Below are 13,910 nucleotides of genomic sequence, written 5' to 3'. Positions count from 1 at the left end.
AATTATCGTTGTCCTCGCTGCAAATTTGTGACCTAGGGAGAATAAATTCTGAAATGAAAAATGTTTACGGCTCAAATAAGACATCACGATTGACGATTTTCACAAATTGCAATCCCAGGTGTATCGGTACGACACAAATACGGCAACTTCAAATATGATAAATCACAGCATTGAAATTCCAGATTCACAGCGCGAGAATGCCGATTTATTTAAACTAACCTGATGAGGGCGCAGGAAATGCTATCGCCGAAGGTATTTTATTGTCCGGATTTTATAATAAGGCGACACAAAAAAAAATGGAAACTAACATATATATTCGTCTAATAAGACGACCCCCCCCCCCCAAAAAAAAAATCAGGGCAAAAGCGACTTATTCGCCGGGAAGTAAGGTATATAAATGAGTAGCAAGTGTTGATTGCACGACGCCGCGGGTGCGCTATCGAAAATTGCAAGCGACACTGGTTGGCGTCTGTTTTACCTCAAATATTTGCAGTTTTTCTCATAGAGTTAACGTCCTACAAACGACCGAATAATAACTGGCGTTTCAAAAAATTTCGTTCACTTGAATGTTGCACGTATACAGTTGAAGTTTTAGATTTTCATATTGAAAACGAAAGGTCTGTCAAAATTGTGACTTGGGTTCAGAAAGTTTTTGTTCATTTAGGTTTAGGGTATGGCTAAATTCGATTCAGCTCTCAAACTTCCGCGAGAAAGTCTTCTCACGTCGGACACGGGCATACGCTATGAACTGTAACCTACCTATATGAGAATTACGTAGGCTAAAGTGTAAATATTTTTTCCATAAACGTCTACAAAGCCACCTTTCGCATGTCTTCACTCTGAATCACGCAAAATAATTTGAATGGCTAAACCACCCACTGCGTTTTTCGCAACGCTGGCTTTGTTTGTAAAAATAAACCCTCTTTCGCGTCCTTTAAAGCGATATCCGTTAACACAGATGGTATTGGCCAATTTCTGATTCTTATTAGCCTACTGATTTGTTATGCACGTACCATGGATAGCCTTTTGAGAATGTACCGGTACCTTTCTGAACGAGTCGACGGCGATTTAGTAAAGCCAATGCGTTCGCATAGTCGTTGCGTGTACACTCGTGCTAAATTCTCTAATCGTGCGTCACGCGGTCATCACGCACAGACTTGCGTATGACGGGAACCGGCATTTGGTCACGTCTCGTGAGCAGGGCGGTGATTTTAAATCCGCGTTTTATAATTTAAGAAATATCTTGAAGTAGTAGTTATGGGGTGTGGCCGTTAAAAAGGTATTGCCTTTAAAAAGAGTATCGATAGTTTGGATAATATTGTGATAGCCAATTCGAATGTAGCTTCCACGTGTACCACATGGCAGAGAGATCGCTTCGAGTAGAGCAGTTGCCTGTGATTACGCGCGACAGAGATCTGAACGTGTGGAAGCAAACTTGTGAACTTCCGGTCACGATAACTCAACGGACACAACTTTATAACGTCGGAAGGAGAAAGTCAGCTCGATCAGTTTGGTAAAGGCATAATCATATTTTCTTTATGACGTAACACATTATTGTTTATTCAATTGCTATGGGCGGTGTTATTTGAATAAATAAATGGCTGAATCCTTCAATGAAAAAAAGGAGTGTCAAAGTTTGCCTGTCGTTTCTTTACTCGGGGAAGTGTACTAAAGTTTAATAGGCCTATATACAGATAATTCATCCACGTGACTCCCTGGTGGGTAGAAAGTTACTCATTGTGAGATTTTTTTGCTATTGCTTTGATTTCCATTGGGTTATGTCAGTATGCTGACTACAGGACTAAAACTTATATGGTAACTTAATAGATTAAGGTACCAGGCTATATGTTGATGTTCAGATGTTAGAATTAGAAATATGTAATTCAGTAATTCAAGACCTAATAAATTTAGGTAGACTAATATCTGAATATAATTATGCTGTTCCAAATTCCAATATTACTTTATTTTTTACTGATTTAAAGTTCGATAGTTTCTGCAAATAAGATTTGCAAGTCACCACTGACTGACTTATGTGAAAAGTTTGATTCAAGTTTGTTTATATCATTTTTTGTCCTCTGTTATGCGGATTACAGAGTCAAAATGGAGTTATACTTATTATTGTACAATATTCTTATATAAGTATGCCCAATTATATAATTTATTCAGTTTTTATCAAATATTTCATTACACTTTATGTTTATTGATAGGGAGTACTGTAGTAAAGTTAAAAACAAACTTCTGAACTTGTAAAATAAATTTACTTAGGGAGTACAATTCCAATATATGCTGATAGTTTTTGTTATGAACTTGAATTGGATTGTACGAATCCAGTATTCATAACTTAAAAATAAAATTTACTATTACAGTGTTGTTTCGGTATTTAGTTATTATGTCTAGAATGTAGTATTGTTATTAGGTCAGTAGGTACAGTACTTAATATGATATTTGATAGCCATTGTTGTCTAAATTTTACAATAGAGAAGTCTTAGAAGGGAATACTGTTATTTTAACGTCTGAGCGTTAAAATTTCAATTGTACTCTGTTTTTTCTGGTCTACTGGATTATATGAGTGGCCAAAGACTTAAGAATAGTCAAAATATATTTCAAATTTTAATATTTTTGTTGGTACATTATTTAGCAATAGAAGAATTTGCCTATTTGGTTATGAAAACATATCTTATGTTTGATTTTGGAAGATAGCTATATAATTCGGGACCAAGAATAAATACAATTTACAAGGCAAAACTGCATGGATATAAATGTCTCTAGCATAGGGATGGCTAAAACCAAATATTTTACTATTATGAATACACTGTGGAAAAATATTTTCCAATATGAAATATTGAATACATTCTAAATTGGTGGCAAGTTCATGTGAAAAATTACATAAAATCACTATATTTTTATGGGATCACAACTAAAACAATATAAGTATAAAAGGTCATTGTTTTCACTGTGTTTTTTCTTACTGGTGAAAATATCGTCTGTTTCGATGAAGTTGTCTGACGGCTCGAAATTCTCAAATTCTAAAATAAAAATGTTCTAAATTATTCTTAAATTGAGAAAATTTTATAATAAATATGATGAATTCCGAATGCATTCGAATATTCAATTTGTTTCAGACATCCCTGTTCTAGCAAATTAGCAAATATTTAACATAATAACGTATATATTCTTCTACTTCTAGTCTGTCCATCTACTCTCAAATATTCATAACATTTGTGAAGCATAATTATCAACAGTTAGTTTTCTTATATCACGATTATTCACACTTTTTGCTCTGAACAAGGCTCTGTCAGTTTGTACAAAAATGACAAATTATGATGTTTCACTCTTCTGTTGACTCAAAGAATTCACACCTATACAAATACAACAATGAGCCTTTGTATGCTTCAATCCAGTGTTAAATAGAAGTTCCCAAATGTCAAGTCTTGATTTGAGTCAAGTGCGATCAATTCCATTTATATGACTTGACTCTGAGGTCACTTTTAATAAATGGCGACCTGACTGCAAGTTAACTAAGTCAATGATTGAGCCTGCCCACAACGCTATCACCCACTAGCATTATTGAGAATAAAGATAAATTTTTAAAATCAGTTTAGCGCAATTTATTATGGTATATGTTGAAAAGTAGAAAGTAATTTGAGATTGGGTTTTTATGAATCATTCAACATATACAGAAGGCATTACAAGCGGAGATTGAATTTTCACTTTTATCATATTCTGAAATATCTGTTGTATTGACCTTTCAAGTTTGTTGGTAATTCCACTATAGTGTTTCATCTCAATGCACTCAAGCCTTGAAACGTTTTATTATCTATTATATATGAATTTTGTAATTAACCAGTATTTCTGTTTGGCCACAACATGTTATAATTCGTTTTATATCAAGATTATTTTATTGATTAAATATTGTATAAGACAATAGTTTCCGATTGCGTGCTGCTGTTAACACAGGAAACTTGTGATGCTGCTGCATGTACAATTGATTGTTGAATTTATCTTCACAGAAGAATTCAATTCAAATTGAACAGATTTTCATATTTTAAAAATAGAAATTAATTCCCCATGCAGTGAATTCAATAACATCAATTCAGTTAGAATATTTATATATAAAGCAGATTGATCAGCACAAATGTAAAACGTCTACTCAGGGGACCCTGAGCAGAATTTTCATATTTATATCCAGAAAAGAGGGAAGTTGATAACACGGTTTAATCATATTTTGACTCTTGTCCGTTTACCAGACCGTGTTGGATGTGGGAATAGTAAACCAGTTATTTGTTTCAAATGCACAGACCAGTGATTATGTGAAGCACCTTAGGACAGAAAGGAGTACAGCAATCTTTTCGCACATAATTATCTCCCACACGATTCAAACCTGCAAACCCGTGCAGGTAATCAGAGTTGTCACACGACACGACAAGCATATTTCTAGCGCTTGGCACGATACGCCTATTTCCAAGCCGAGTATGATGACAAACAATTAACAATTTTTAGCAGTGTTTTGGAATTCTAGGTTTAGAAACTATTTATTACTGAATATGTTAAATTGAATATTTTTTTTTCACTTCAGGTTGTAAATATCTATAGCCACACTCTTGTAACATAATATAATCTGCGTAATTCACAATTCTCCATTCCAAATTATAACAACAATATGGGACTGTCCTGGGTAAATCAACTTATTCGGTCATACAATGAGACCATGGAGCTTGCAGGTATTTTTTAATCTCATTTTGCATAGAATAAAAGAAATAAAGGTTTATTTCAAGACATGTTCAGAATTATCATATTTTAGATTGGAATTTTGAAGTGTTTGAAATAAACTCAGGAGCCCACGTTTGCCACATGATTTCGCCCTTATTTTTTCTCCGCCGCTTTTTCAAATTAAATTCGAAAATTCTATGAATAATAGCCTGATCCCCACCAGTTACATTCACTGTTCATTGAATATGATGAGTAAGCCTCTCAAAAAAATCTCTCACCATTTCCGATGAGACCAGTTTTATTCACAGGGACAAAGTTTTGTTTTGTATGTGTATTTATTTCAAAATTTTTTAAATGCGGTGATATAGACTGGTAACTCAATCAAAATCGCTTGTTCATGCCTTTCGCACTGAACAAGGCTCTGTATAAGCAGCCACTGATATGTGAGGATCTATTATTTTTGGAAGGATTCTTTCTGGTTCAGCAGTATAGTACACCCTGAGTGTGGTGGGCATAGGGTTGAACCTGAAATGTTTAACCTGCGAATGTGACCATCGCATTTTAATAAATCTAACAAATTGTAATGTTATAAAATATTATTTTGCATTCTAATTTTGTGCTTTTCCTACATTTTTCACCACTGGTTATATTTTTCGTTGCAGATCCGAGGGCATTGAAATATCCGCTCATGAATTCTGTTGTTCCAAATATGGTTTCGACTATCATCTATCTTTGGGTGGTACTTTATGCTGGTCCTAAGTACATGAAGAAACGTCAACCTCTTCAGCTCAGACCTGTCATTGCTCTTTACAATCTATGCATGGTTATATTTGCACTCTTCTTGTTTTACGAGGTTTGTAATGTATCAGGTTTACTAGTATTGAATAAATTAGAATGATATTTTAATCCACAAGAAAGTAGACAATTTTTCAATGAGGATCATCCAGTCCTTCGAATAACTCAAAATTGGAATAAATGTTGGAGGAGATCGGAAATATCTTGAATCTGTTTTTTCCTGAATTGAATTACAGGGATAAAGTTCAAGAATTTAATTTTTCAAGTTACCGGGTTAATTGAAACTGTTGTATTGGTATACTTCTCTGTGTATTCAATTTACTTGACCTAATTTAAAAGATATTCAAAATTTGAAAATATTATTTTAGAATGTATTCGAAAATCAGAATAGTAAATTACTCGATTTTGGCGATCACTGTTACAGACTATAATATGATTATGCCATGATTTCAATATTATTATAAATTTCACTCATAATAACTTCTAGCGCAGTTTTTCATTTCCTTATTATGCTTCCATATTTGCATGGCATAAGAACTTGCCGTTCTAGTGTTAATGTGATATGATCATAAGGACTTTTCATTCTTATAAAACTTCTTACAATTGTGTTCAATCTCTTCAAAGTTTCTTGTGCGCATGCATGACTCAAACTGTTAAATATTTCATAGAACTGAGCTTCATTTTAATTCAAGGTTAAAACAAGTTTTCCTGGGAATGGGATCTAATGTGTTGTTTGCGGTGTAACTTTCTAAAGTAGGATATTACAAATTAATTATTAAAAGGATTTTCCCAAGTACTGACTGGTGCTTTCATTTATTTGAAATCCTGTCCACTTTTCCCATCCTACTTTCTTATCTGTGTGGTTTGATTGGATCAATATTTCCATTTCAGTATGTTTACTTACAACTTGTTCAAAAATTGAAAATTAAATTTTAATCAGTTAAGTTGTTTGAATTCACTCAAGTAGGCTAATACAATTGTAATGAAATTTAAGTTTGTTTTATGATTTTTCAGTTCTTGATGTCTGGTTGGGCAACTGGATATTCATTTACTTGCCAAGAATGTGATTATTCAAATTCTCCGCAAGCATTAAGAATGGTCAGAGTCTGTTATCTCTTCTGGCTTTCGAAACATATCGAATTTTTAGATACGGTAAGATGATTGAATTTAATTTGTTTTCAATAATACATGGATTATACTTTGATTAAACAGCATATTATTTTTGTTTTGTGAAGGGGGTTTGATTAAAATAATAATTGCTTTTAATTAAATTTAGATAATTAGTAACTTTTTCTTCTTGCCTTGCGCCAGCTAAACGACTCTATCCGAACTCGACTAACCATTTAAAGAGACTCGACTCAAAGATTATTTTGAGCAATTTTTTGAAATAGCAAAAATGTTTCGTTGAAATACATTTAACCACATAGATCATTGTTTCATTGAAAAATTAAAGATCGAGTCTCAAAATAACATTAGTTTAATGCAAGATGAAAATATTAGCGATGACATGACTTGACTCATATTTATCTATTTCATTATTGTTTATGGAATCTAGTATGACTCTGTCTCGAATTGTTTTGACCATGTGTATACTCACATCTTGAGAAAAATCATTACAAAATTCATGCAATTAAAATGAACAACTTTTTTCTCTAGGTTTTTTTCATTGCAAGAAAGAAATTCCAACACGTTTCATTCCTTCATGTATTCCATCATAGCATCATGGCATTCACTTGGTGGTTCGGTGTAAAGTTCTCTCCAGGTAAAAGGAGTAATAAATGTTCATACAATCTTTATATTCTTGTGCGATATTCATGAGCCTTTCTCGAACAATTTTTTATTCATGTGAATGTCATTGATTATAGTGAAACACTCAAAATATAGATTTCAATCGAAGATGTCTGCATTTGAATAATTAGATTTATAAAATTGTAAAATATCCTGAATAAATATTTAATTCAACGCTATGATAAGGACGCCGAATCCATTGGGCATAATTCCTCTTCATTCAGAATTGTCACAAAGTAATTTTTAATTCTGATTATTTGTAACTTTGAGAAAAAATGTTTTTGAAATATACTATTTCCATTCCTACTTTGTTTTAATTTCCTGGGGACAACCAATTTCTGAATTAAGATTCAACGATATGAAACTCATCAAATTCAAAGTTGATTTTTATAAAATTGTGGCCCACCTAGTAGTGGTAAAATGACATTCCATCCCATGACTACTAGGGCTGGGAATTTCAGGGAAAACACTTTAACTGTTAACTGGGTAAATTTAACCAGTTAACCGGTTAACCGCAACGTGATGTTTGACGTAATAATTTATAATTTTAGCTTGTTACGTCACAATGGTTACAAGCAATTTCAGGTGATCTTATCGCAGTATTGCTCAAAATTATTCACGAATGGAGATAGTTTCATGATCGCTCTGCTGCAAGAGATATGCAGCGTGTGGAAGTATTTTAGTAAAACCCGAATTCGTTATTAAATGTTATTTATGTGACAAATTTTCAGTGTTCGACATGCAAATTCTACTCTGAGATATCATAAAGAAAACAGCATCAACTACGTACTTGTTGAATGACATTGAATATACAATGTTGCAATAAAACTGGGAACAATATATTTCTACCGAAAACCAATTCGGAATTTATCATTGTCAAATTTTCATAATCAGCAATCTTGGTACTTCAATTATTTTTTACATTTATTGGGTCCTCACCAATAGTCCAATACAGTTAGTGATATTCTTTTGAATTAAACGCCACAGGAGATAAATTTGCGATGACGTAATCATTTTTTTTTTAAATGTACATTATAAAAATGATTTGTACCTGAGATGTCAGTTAACGGTTAAAAGAAATCGTAACTGTTAACCATCTAAAATCGGTTAACTGGTTAACCATTCCTAGCCCTAATGACTAGACATTCATCTACCACAATCTCACCTGTGGTGTAATAGAAGATCCCAATGTAAATATATAGTAGCTCCTTCCTTACCTTGTAATGGCTGCTTGCTCACAGACGTGTTAATAGTACGAAGGAAATAAATACCTTGTATGAAAAATATGCTTAATATGTGAATCTTTATTGTTACTGCTAAAAAAAAACATTTTTACAGATTCTTAGGACTCACTGTTTTATCTACCTTAACTTTTTAAGTTTTATCTAACTTAGTAAAACATGTTTTTGAAAGCTTATCAGATGGTTGGACGACTTGCGTTAACGTTATCATTTTGTTCAGGTGGCCTCGGCACATTCCATGGAATGATCAACTCTTTTGTACATCTTGTTATGTACACGTACTATGGTATCGCAGCTCTTGGACCAGCTTATCAAAAATACCTTTGGTGGAAAAAATATCTCACTGTGTTCCAGATGGTGAGATAGAATTGTTCAACTAAGTTCTTGTTAAATTTGGAAATTTGACTTGAGATAGCAGCTGTAGAGTCGGAGAGAATTTATGCTCTGACTCTCGAGTCTGGATTGTCTAAAAGTTCAACCCCAGTTCTGAAGTCGGAAAAAAATCAATTTTCATAGTGAAGACTTTGGCTTATGCAAGCCTTTTCTTAACAGACTGCTAAGTAAAAAGGAATACTTTTCTCGAGTTTTAGTAGAAAGTTTTGACTTAGTTTATTGACACAATTGAATGTCTGTAATTCCGACCGGTTTTAATCACACTACTCAAAGTAATTGGCAAAATTGATGTTGTATAATTGTATTTCACTCCATGCAACTGTATTCATATACTGCTAGACTAGGTGTTTTTTCATATACTAATCAATTTCTTTTTATTCTACACCTACAGACTCAATTTGTTGTTGTATTCTCTCACATCGGCTATGTCATTGCTTTCACCAATTGCAAATACCCAGAGGTTTTCAAATACATCATCGGTGCTTATGGTAAGAGTATTTCTTAAGAGTTGCTAACTGAAGATTCCATATACTTTATATGGAATTTGTCTTGAAAGAATCGCAATGAAAATCAATTTTCTAAAAATATGGCTATCATTTACATATCGAATAAAGTTAGTTCTTACCTGTTTATTTTCATAACAAAAAAACTTCTATGTCCAAAGTTTTTTGCGAAAACTTCAGTTATGCAGAATTTATTTCCTCGTATCTGTTTTTCTGATCATATTGAATTGAACTGGTCCAAGTCCAAAAAGGTATTTAATGCGCTACCATATCCTATTTGGTTTCAGCAAGTCTTGGCATTTTAATGGCTGTAACTTAGCTCTAAGATAAGTCCCTTTTCTTTTGAACTGTGTGACTTTGTTCAAGACCTCCAGTTTTCTTTCAAAAACACACGCTTTAGCCATATTGGAATCAATTTGTATGGATCTTTTGTTCTAGTTCAGGTTATCACACCTAGCATATAAGCAAAACAGAATATGGCACCAATCTAGACCCTCAGTTCAATATATTTGCTTCAAGGCTGGAATGAGTTGTAAAGCAGTATCACAAGAATGTCTCCAAATGCTAAACCAGCAGTTCCCGAAAGGTGCAATGCAGGAGCATTTCAAAAAAAAAATCAGGCAGACCTGAGGAAGAAGAGTTCACCTTTTGCCTTTATTCCTTAGGCCTCTAGTTTACAAACTTTAATAGGCATAAAGTACACATTAACGATCACAAAATTGAGTTTTATTTAAAAGCAGCATTTTTTTTTTCGTGTAAGTGCGTTGTGAGTTTATTCCCTGATAATTTGGCATCGCACGAACAAAAGGTTTGGAAATCGCTGTGCTAAACTATATTTCTTGTTTCAGGCACAATATTCTTCATTCTGTTTGCTGACTTCTGGACAAAAGCTTACAGCAGAAGACCCTCACAAAAAGTGAAAGATGAACCTAAAACAGAATTGACCTCTGAACCCGCTAAGGAAATAGGAAATGGAGAAAGTGTCATCCAAAGGAGAAAGCCTATCTCTGTCAAATAAACACATTTAGCACATAAATATAAACTGTTGAGTTCAATATGTTTTCGTCATATGCCTACACACCATTGTTAACGAGGTTTCCTAACAGATTTCGATTCAATTTCCAAGTTAATTTACAAAATTGAATTACTTTTTTAGTTATATTCATGATGTAGACAAATTTTGAGAGATTTCAACATCTTGTTTTTATTTATAGATATACTATTTTATTAAGGAGGTCAAAACATACCTCGATATGTTATTAACATTTTTATAAAGTAGTTTTCCACAATTTATATTATAATAAAACTGGTAATTTTTGTAATTCTAAAAATCTCTGACTTCTTGGTAATAAATAGTAGAATAACGGGTATTTTGGATAATTTTTATTTGTTGTACTATTGGTATAATTATTGTGAAAAATGCTGAAATCTCAAAGAAATTTACTTGGGATTTAAAAATTTTTATGCACTAAAATGGAGGGACCTTATAACTCGAGAATTTGCCACAAATAATTTTGTCACAATATTAGAAATGAGCATTTGTTTTCGAATTCAATTCCTTTGAGATATGTTTCCATGTTCTTTTTATTATGTTTCAATGTGCTCCTATGCTTTGCATGCTTTTATCCGAAACACCAAATGGTGCAACATTTTGGAGTAGATTACTCAACATATTTCGACTTCAGCATTTAGACAGTGAACATGTACGATTACCTATTCTTAGATGGATACTAAACGATAGTGCAACATCCAACTCTGATGTTGTAAAAATCACAAACGCTCCGTCCAACTTTATTATATTTATGTTTTTCGCAGTGTTACTAGGTAATTTTCGTAACTTTGCCAAAAAGTTGTTTTGTACTGATGTAATGCCAGTACTGTAATCAAGATCTTGTAGAATATCATAGGGTGAATTACATAGTAAATACTTTTTTATTCCAGTCTATTTTACACATAGTTTTGACAGACATCAAAGTTGAAAGTAGGCCAGTACAAAAAATCTGCCCTTATAATCCGAAGTATCTTGCATACAAGAATATTGAAATATATATTAAAATGCCATTCTATTCATGTCAAATGTATGCCTCTGTACAGAGCACCATCACTTCTCACAAGACAGTTAGAGCTAGCTCAGTTACTAATTAAGCAATGCTATTCACTGATACACTTACTTACTGGGGACCACATTGCTTGACTAGCAGTTCTTAAATTTCCATGGTTCATCTTCATGGCCCCTTTCCACAGACTCACGACACTTTTGGCTTCCTGCTTTTCTATAAAAATGCCCACTTTTGTTCAGTTATTTTTATCTCTCCATTTATTACTAAAAAAGCTAACAAACGAAAGAAAAGAATTGAATAAATCACAGTCAACTTTAACCTAATGTAGTCATCATGAATGGCACGCCTTTGCTTGTCACCCTATAAAACCATTCTGTTGGAGGTGCGAGGGGGTTTAGTTTGAGAAACCCGGTGGGATGGTGAAGTCCTGTATATGGCTTTAAATGTTTGTTTTGTGTGTAAAATAATTTTATTCTTCTATCATTTTACATCATTTTCGTTAAATCCCAGCTGAAAGTAACTTAAAGTTGACATTAGAAATAATACATAGCTGCCCATTTTTACACATCACTTTTGCAATATATATTGGCATAAAAATTTTCAGTGCATTCCTGCACTCCGCAATCATGTTGTTTAGCACAAACACGTTTTACACAGAACTTAATTCCATGTTTTTGTTGATGACCTGACATCCTAGCTTCATATTCGGGATTATACAGTTTCAGTTGTGCTTTTGAGTTATAAAAGGCGTTTGACAAAGATGCTCATGCTATCTAGCTTGTAAAAATATCCGACTTCGTCAGGGATAAAATTTTTATTTTTTTCACTTTATTGCAGATGGGCGTTTGGTTTATTGAGGTTTACCGTATTACCGCAAGTTGTTTACCGTATTTATGACTAGTGAGGCAACTTTAATGAAATATTGCATGGTTATTTATTCCTGCCTGGAAGTAAACTAGGAATAATATACATACATGACTTATGTAACTGATAAAAACGAGCTGTAATGTTGCTAAATAAAAGATGAAATGTTTATTATTTTTTATATATTTTTTTTTATTTGGTGTGCTTGTATTACTATATTCAAAAATACAAACTATGATGAGATGAATTCACTTGAAAAAGTCAACGATTGTCACTCCTAATTAACTATTCTCGTTTTATTCACATTCATTTAATCAATTTTGTGATATCCAACTTATGTGGGCATGATGCCATCTGTGTCCATTTAATAACTTTATTTGGTGATACTCTTGAAATATTGTATAAAAATTCCTCCATGTTATTTTATTTTAAGTTTGACCGGTTTTAACAATTCTGTTGAGAAACCTTAAAGTACTAAAAGTTGTAGCATAATTTTAGATAAATGGAACCTTACCTCACCTAATGGCTAAATAATAGATACGCAGGTGCAATGCTATTTTTAAGTTATACTGATGTAAAATGCTTGTGCAAGTTTGTTTTAGCTGTGGAAGACGAATACATGTGCTATTTTTTGAGATTGTTTTGCTGATTTGTTTTTATCGAATGAAATTTTTATCCATACCGAAAATTCATTTTCAATTTTATGTTCTACATCTGAAAGTATGTATGTACCAACTTTAATGTTCTTTCGAATTCATATATATTTTTTTGGCTTGTTTTTATGGGTTTGGACATTTTCAATGAACTTGTTTATTTCTGTGTATTGAGATCCATATACTACGATTTTAAATATATTGGAATATGTTTAAGCTTGATTTGTGTGTACATTCACTTAATATGAGTAAATTTAGAATTATAGGATATCTCTAGTTGTGGTCAATAGGATCATCTGAGCTTTCGCCTGTTTATTTATTCCTGTTTCCGACATAGTGGACGAGCGGGAGAGCCAATGATTCACGGTATAGTTGTCAACTGTTGCTCTCAAGGAAATGGTACATCATAAAACTTCATCGAAGCCTGATATTTAGGGTAGGATCTTCGTATTTAACCCAGGGTGGAGAAAAACCAGTATAAATATGTGCGAGAGGATTGCTCGACTCTTCGCAGACAAATAGTGGTTCATAAACCGCTGGTCGGTCAGGTTCCACTATCAAGTCCACGCATCTGAAACAAGTAACTGGCTCACTAATTCCATACGCGACACCGTAGGCCGTGACTGACCACGTGATTCAGCCGTCTTAGGATAGGATTTACATATTTATCCCGGGGGAGAGAAAAGTCGATAAGACGGCTTAACCATATGACCTTTCCCCTCTCCGGGATAACAATTCTGCTCGGCGGTGTGGCTCAATGGGCTAAGCGTTAGGAATACGCCCGCCACCGCACCTCTAATTACTCTGCGTGGGTTCGCATGTTCGAATCCCATGCAGGGATGGTTATGTGCGAGAGGATTGCTGGACCCCTCGCCGTCATTGGGTGGTTCACGTAACCGCTGG

At 33.5% G+C, this 13,910-nt stretch overlaps 1 protein-coding gene across 1 annotated transcript; it reads left to right on the top strand.

Moving 5' to 3' along the window:
* Window positions 1-1,269: 1,269 nt before the first annotated feature.
* On the top strand, window positions 1,270-13,229 carry LOC120337466 (very long chain fatty acid elongase 7-like). Its single transcript, XM_039405247.2, has 8 exons — window positions 1,270-1,513; window positions 4,577-4,721; window positions 5,373-5,563; window positions 6,520-6,657; window positions 7,162-7,267; window positions 8,755-8,891; window positions 9,319-9,415; window positions 10,279-13,229. Exons 2-8 carry the CDS (start codon window positions 4,661-4,663, stop codon window positions 10,446-10,448), a joined length of 900 nt encoding a protein of 299 aa, XP_039261181.2. The 5' UTR covers window positions 1,270-1,513; window positions 4,577-4,660; the 3' UTR covers window positions 10,449-13,229.
* The last annotated feature ends 681 nt before the right edge of the window (window positions 13,230-13,910 follow it).

Source organism: Styela clava, chromosome 10, assembly GCF_964204865.1.
Source record: "Styela clava chromosome 10, kaStyClav1.hap1.2, whole genome shotgun sequence".
Classification (NCBI taxonomy): Eukaryota; Metazoa; Chordata; class Ascidiacea; order Stolidobranchia; family Styelidae; genus Styela; species Styela clava.
Note: the sequence above shows the minus strand (reverse complement) of the source record. Positions and strands in the feature narration are given on the sequence as shown.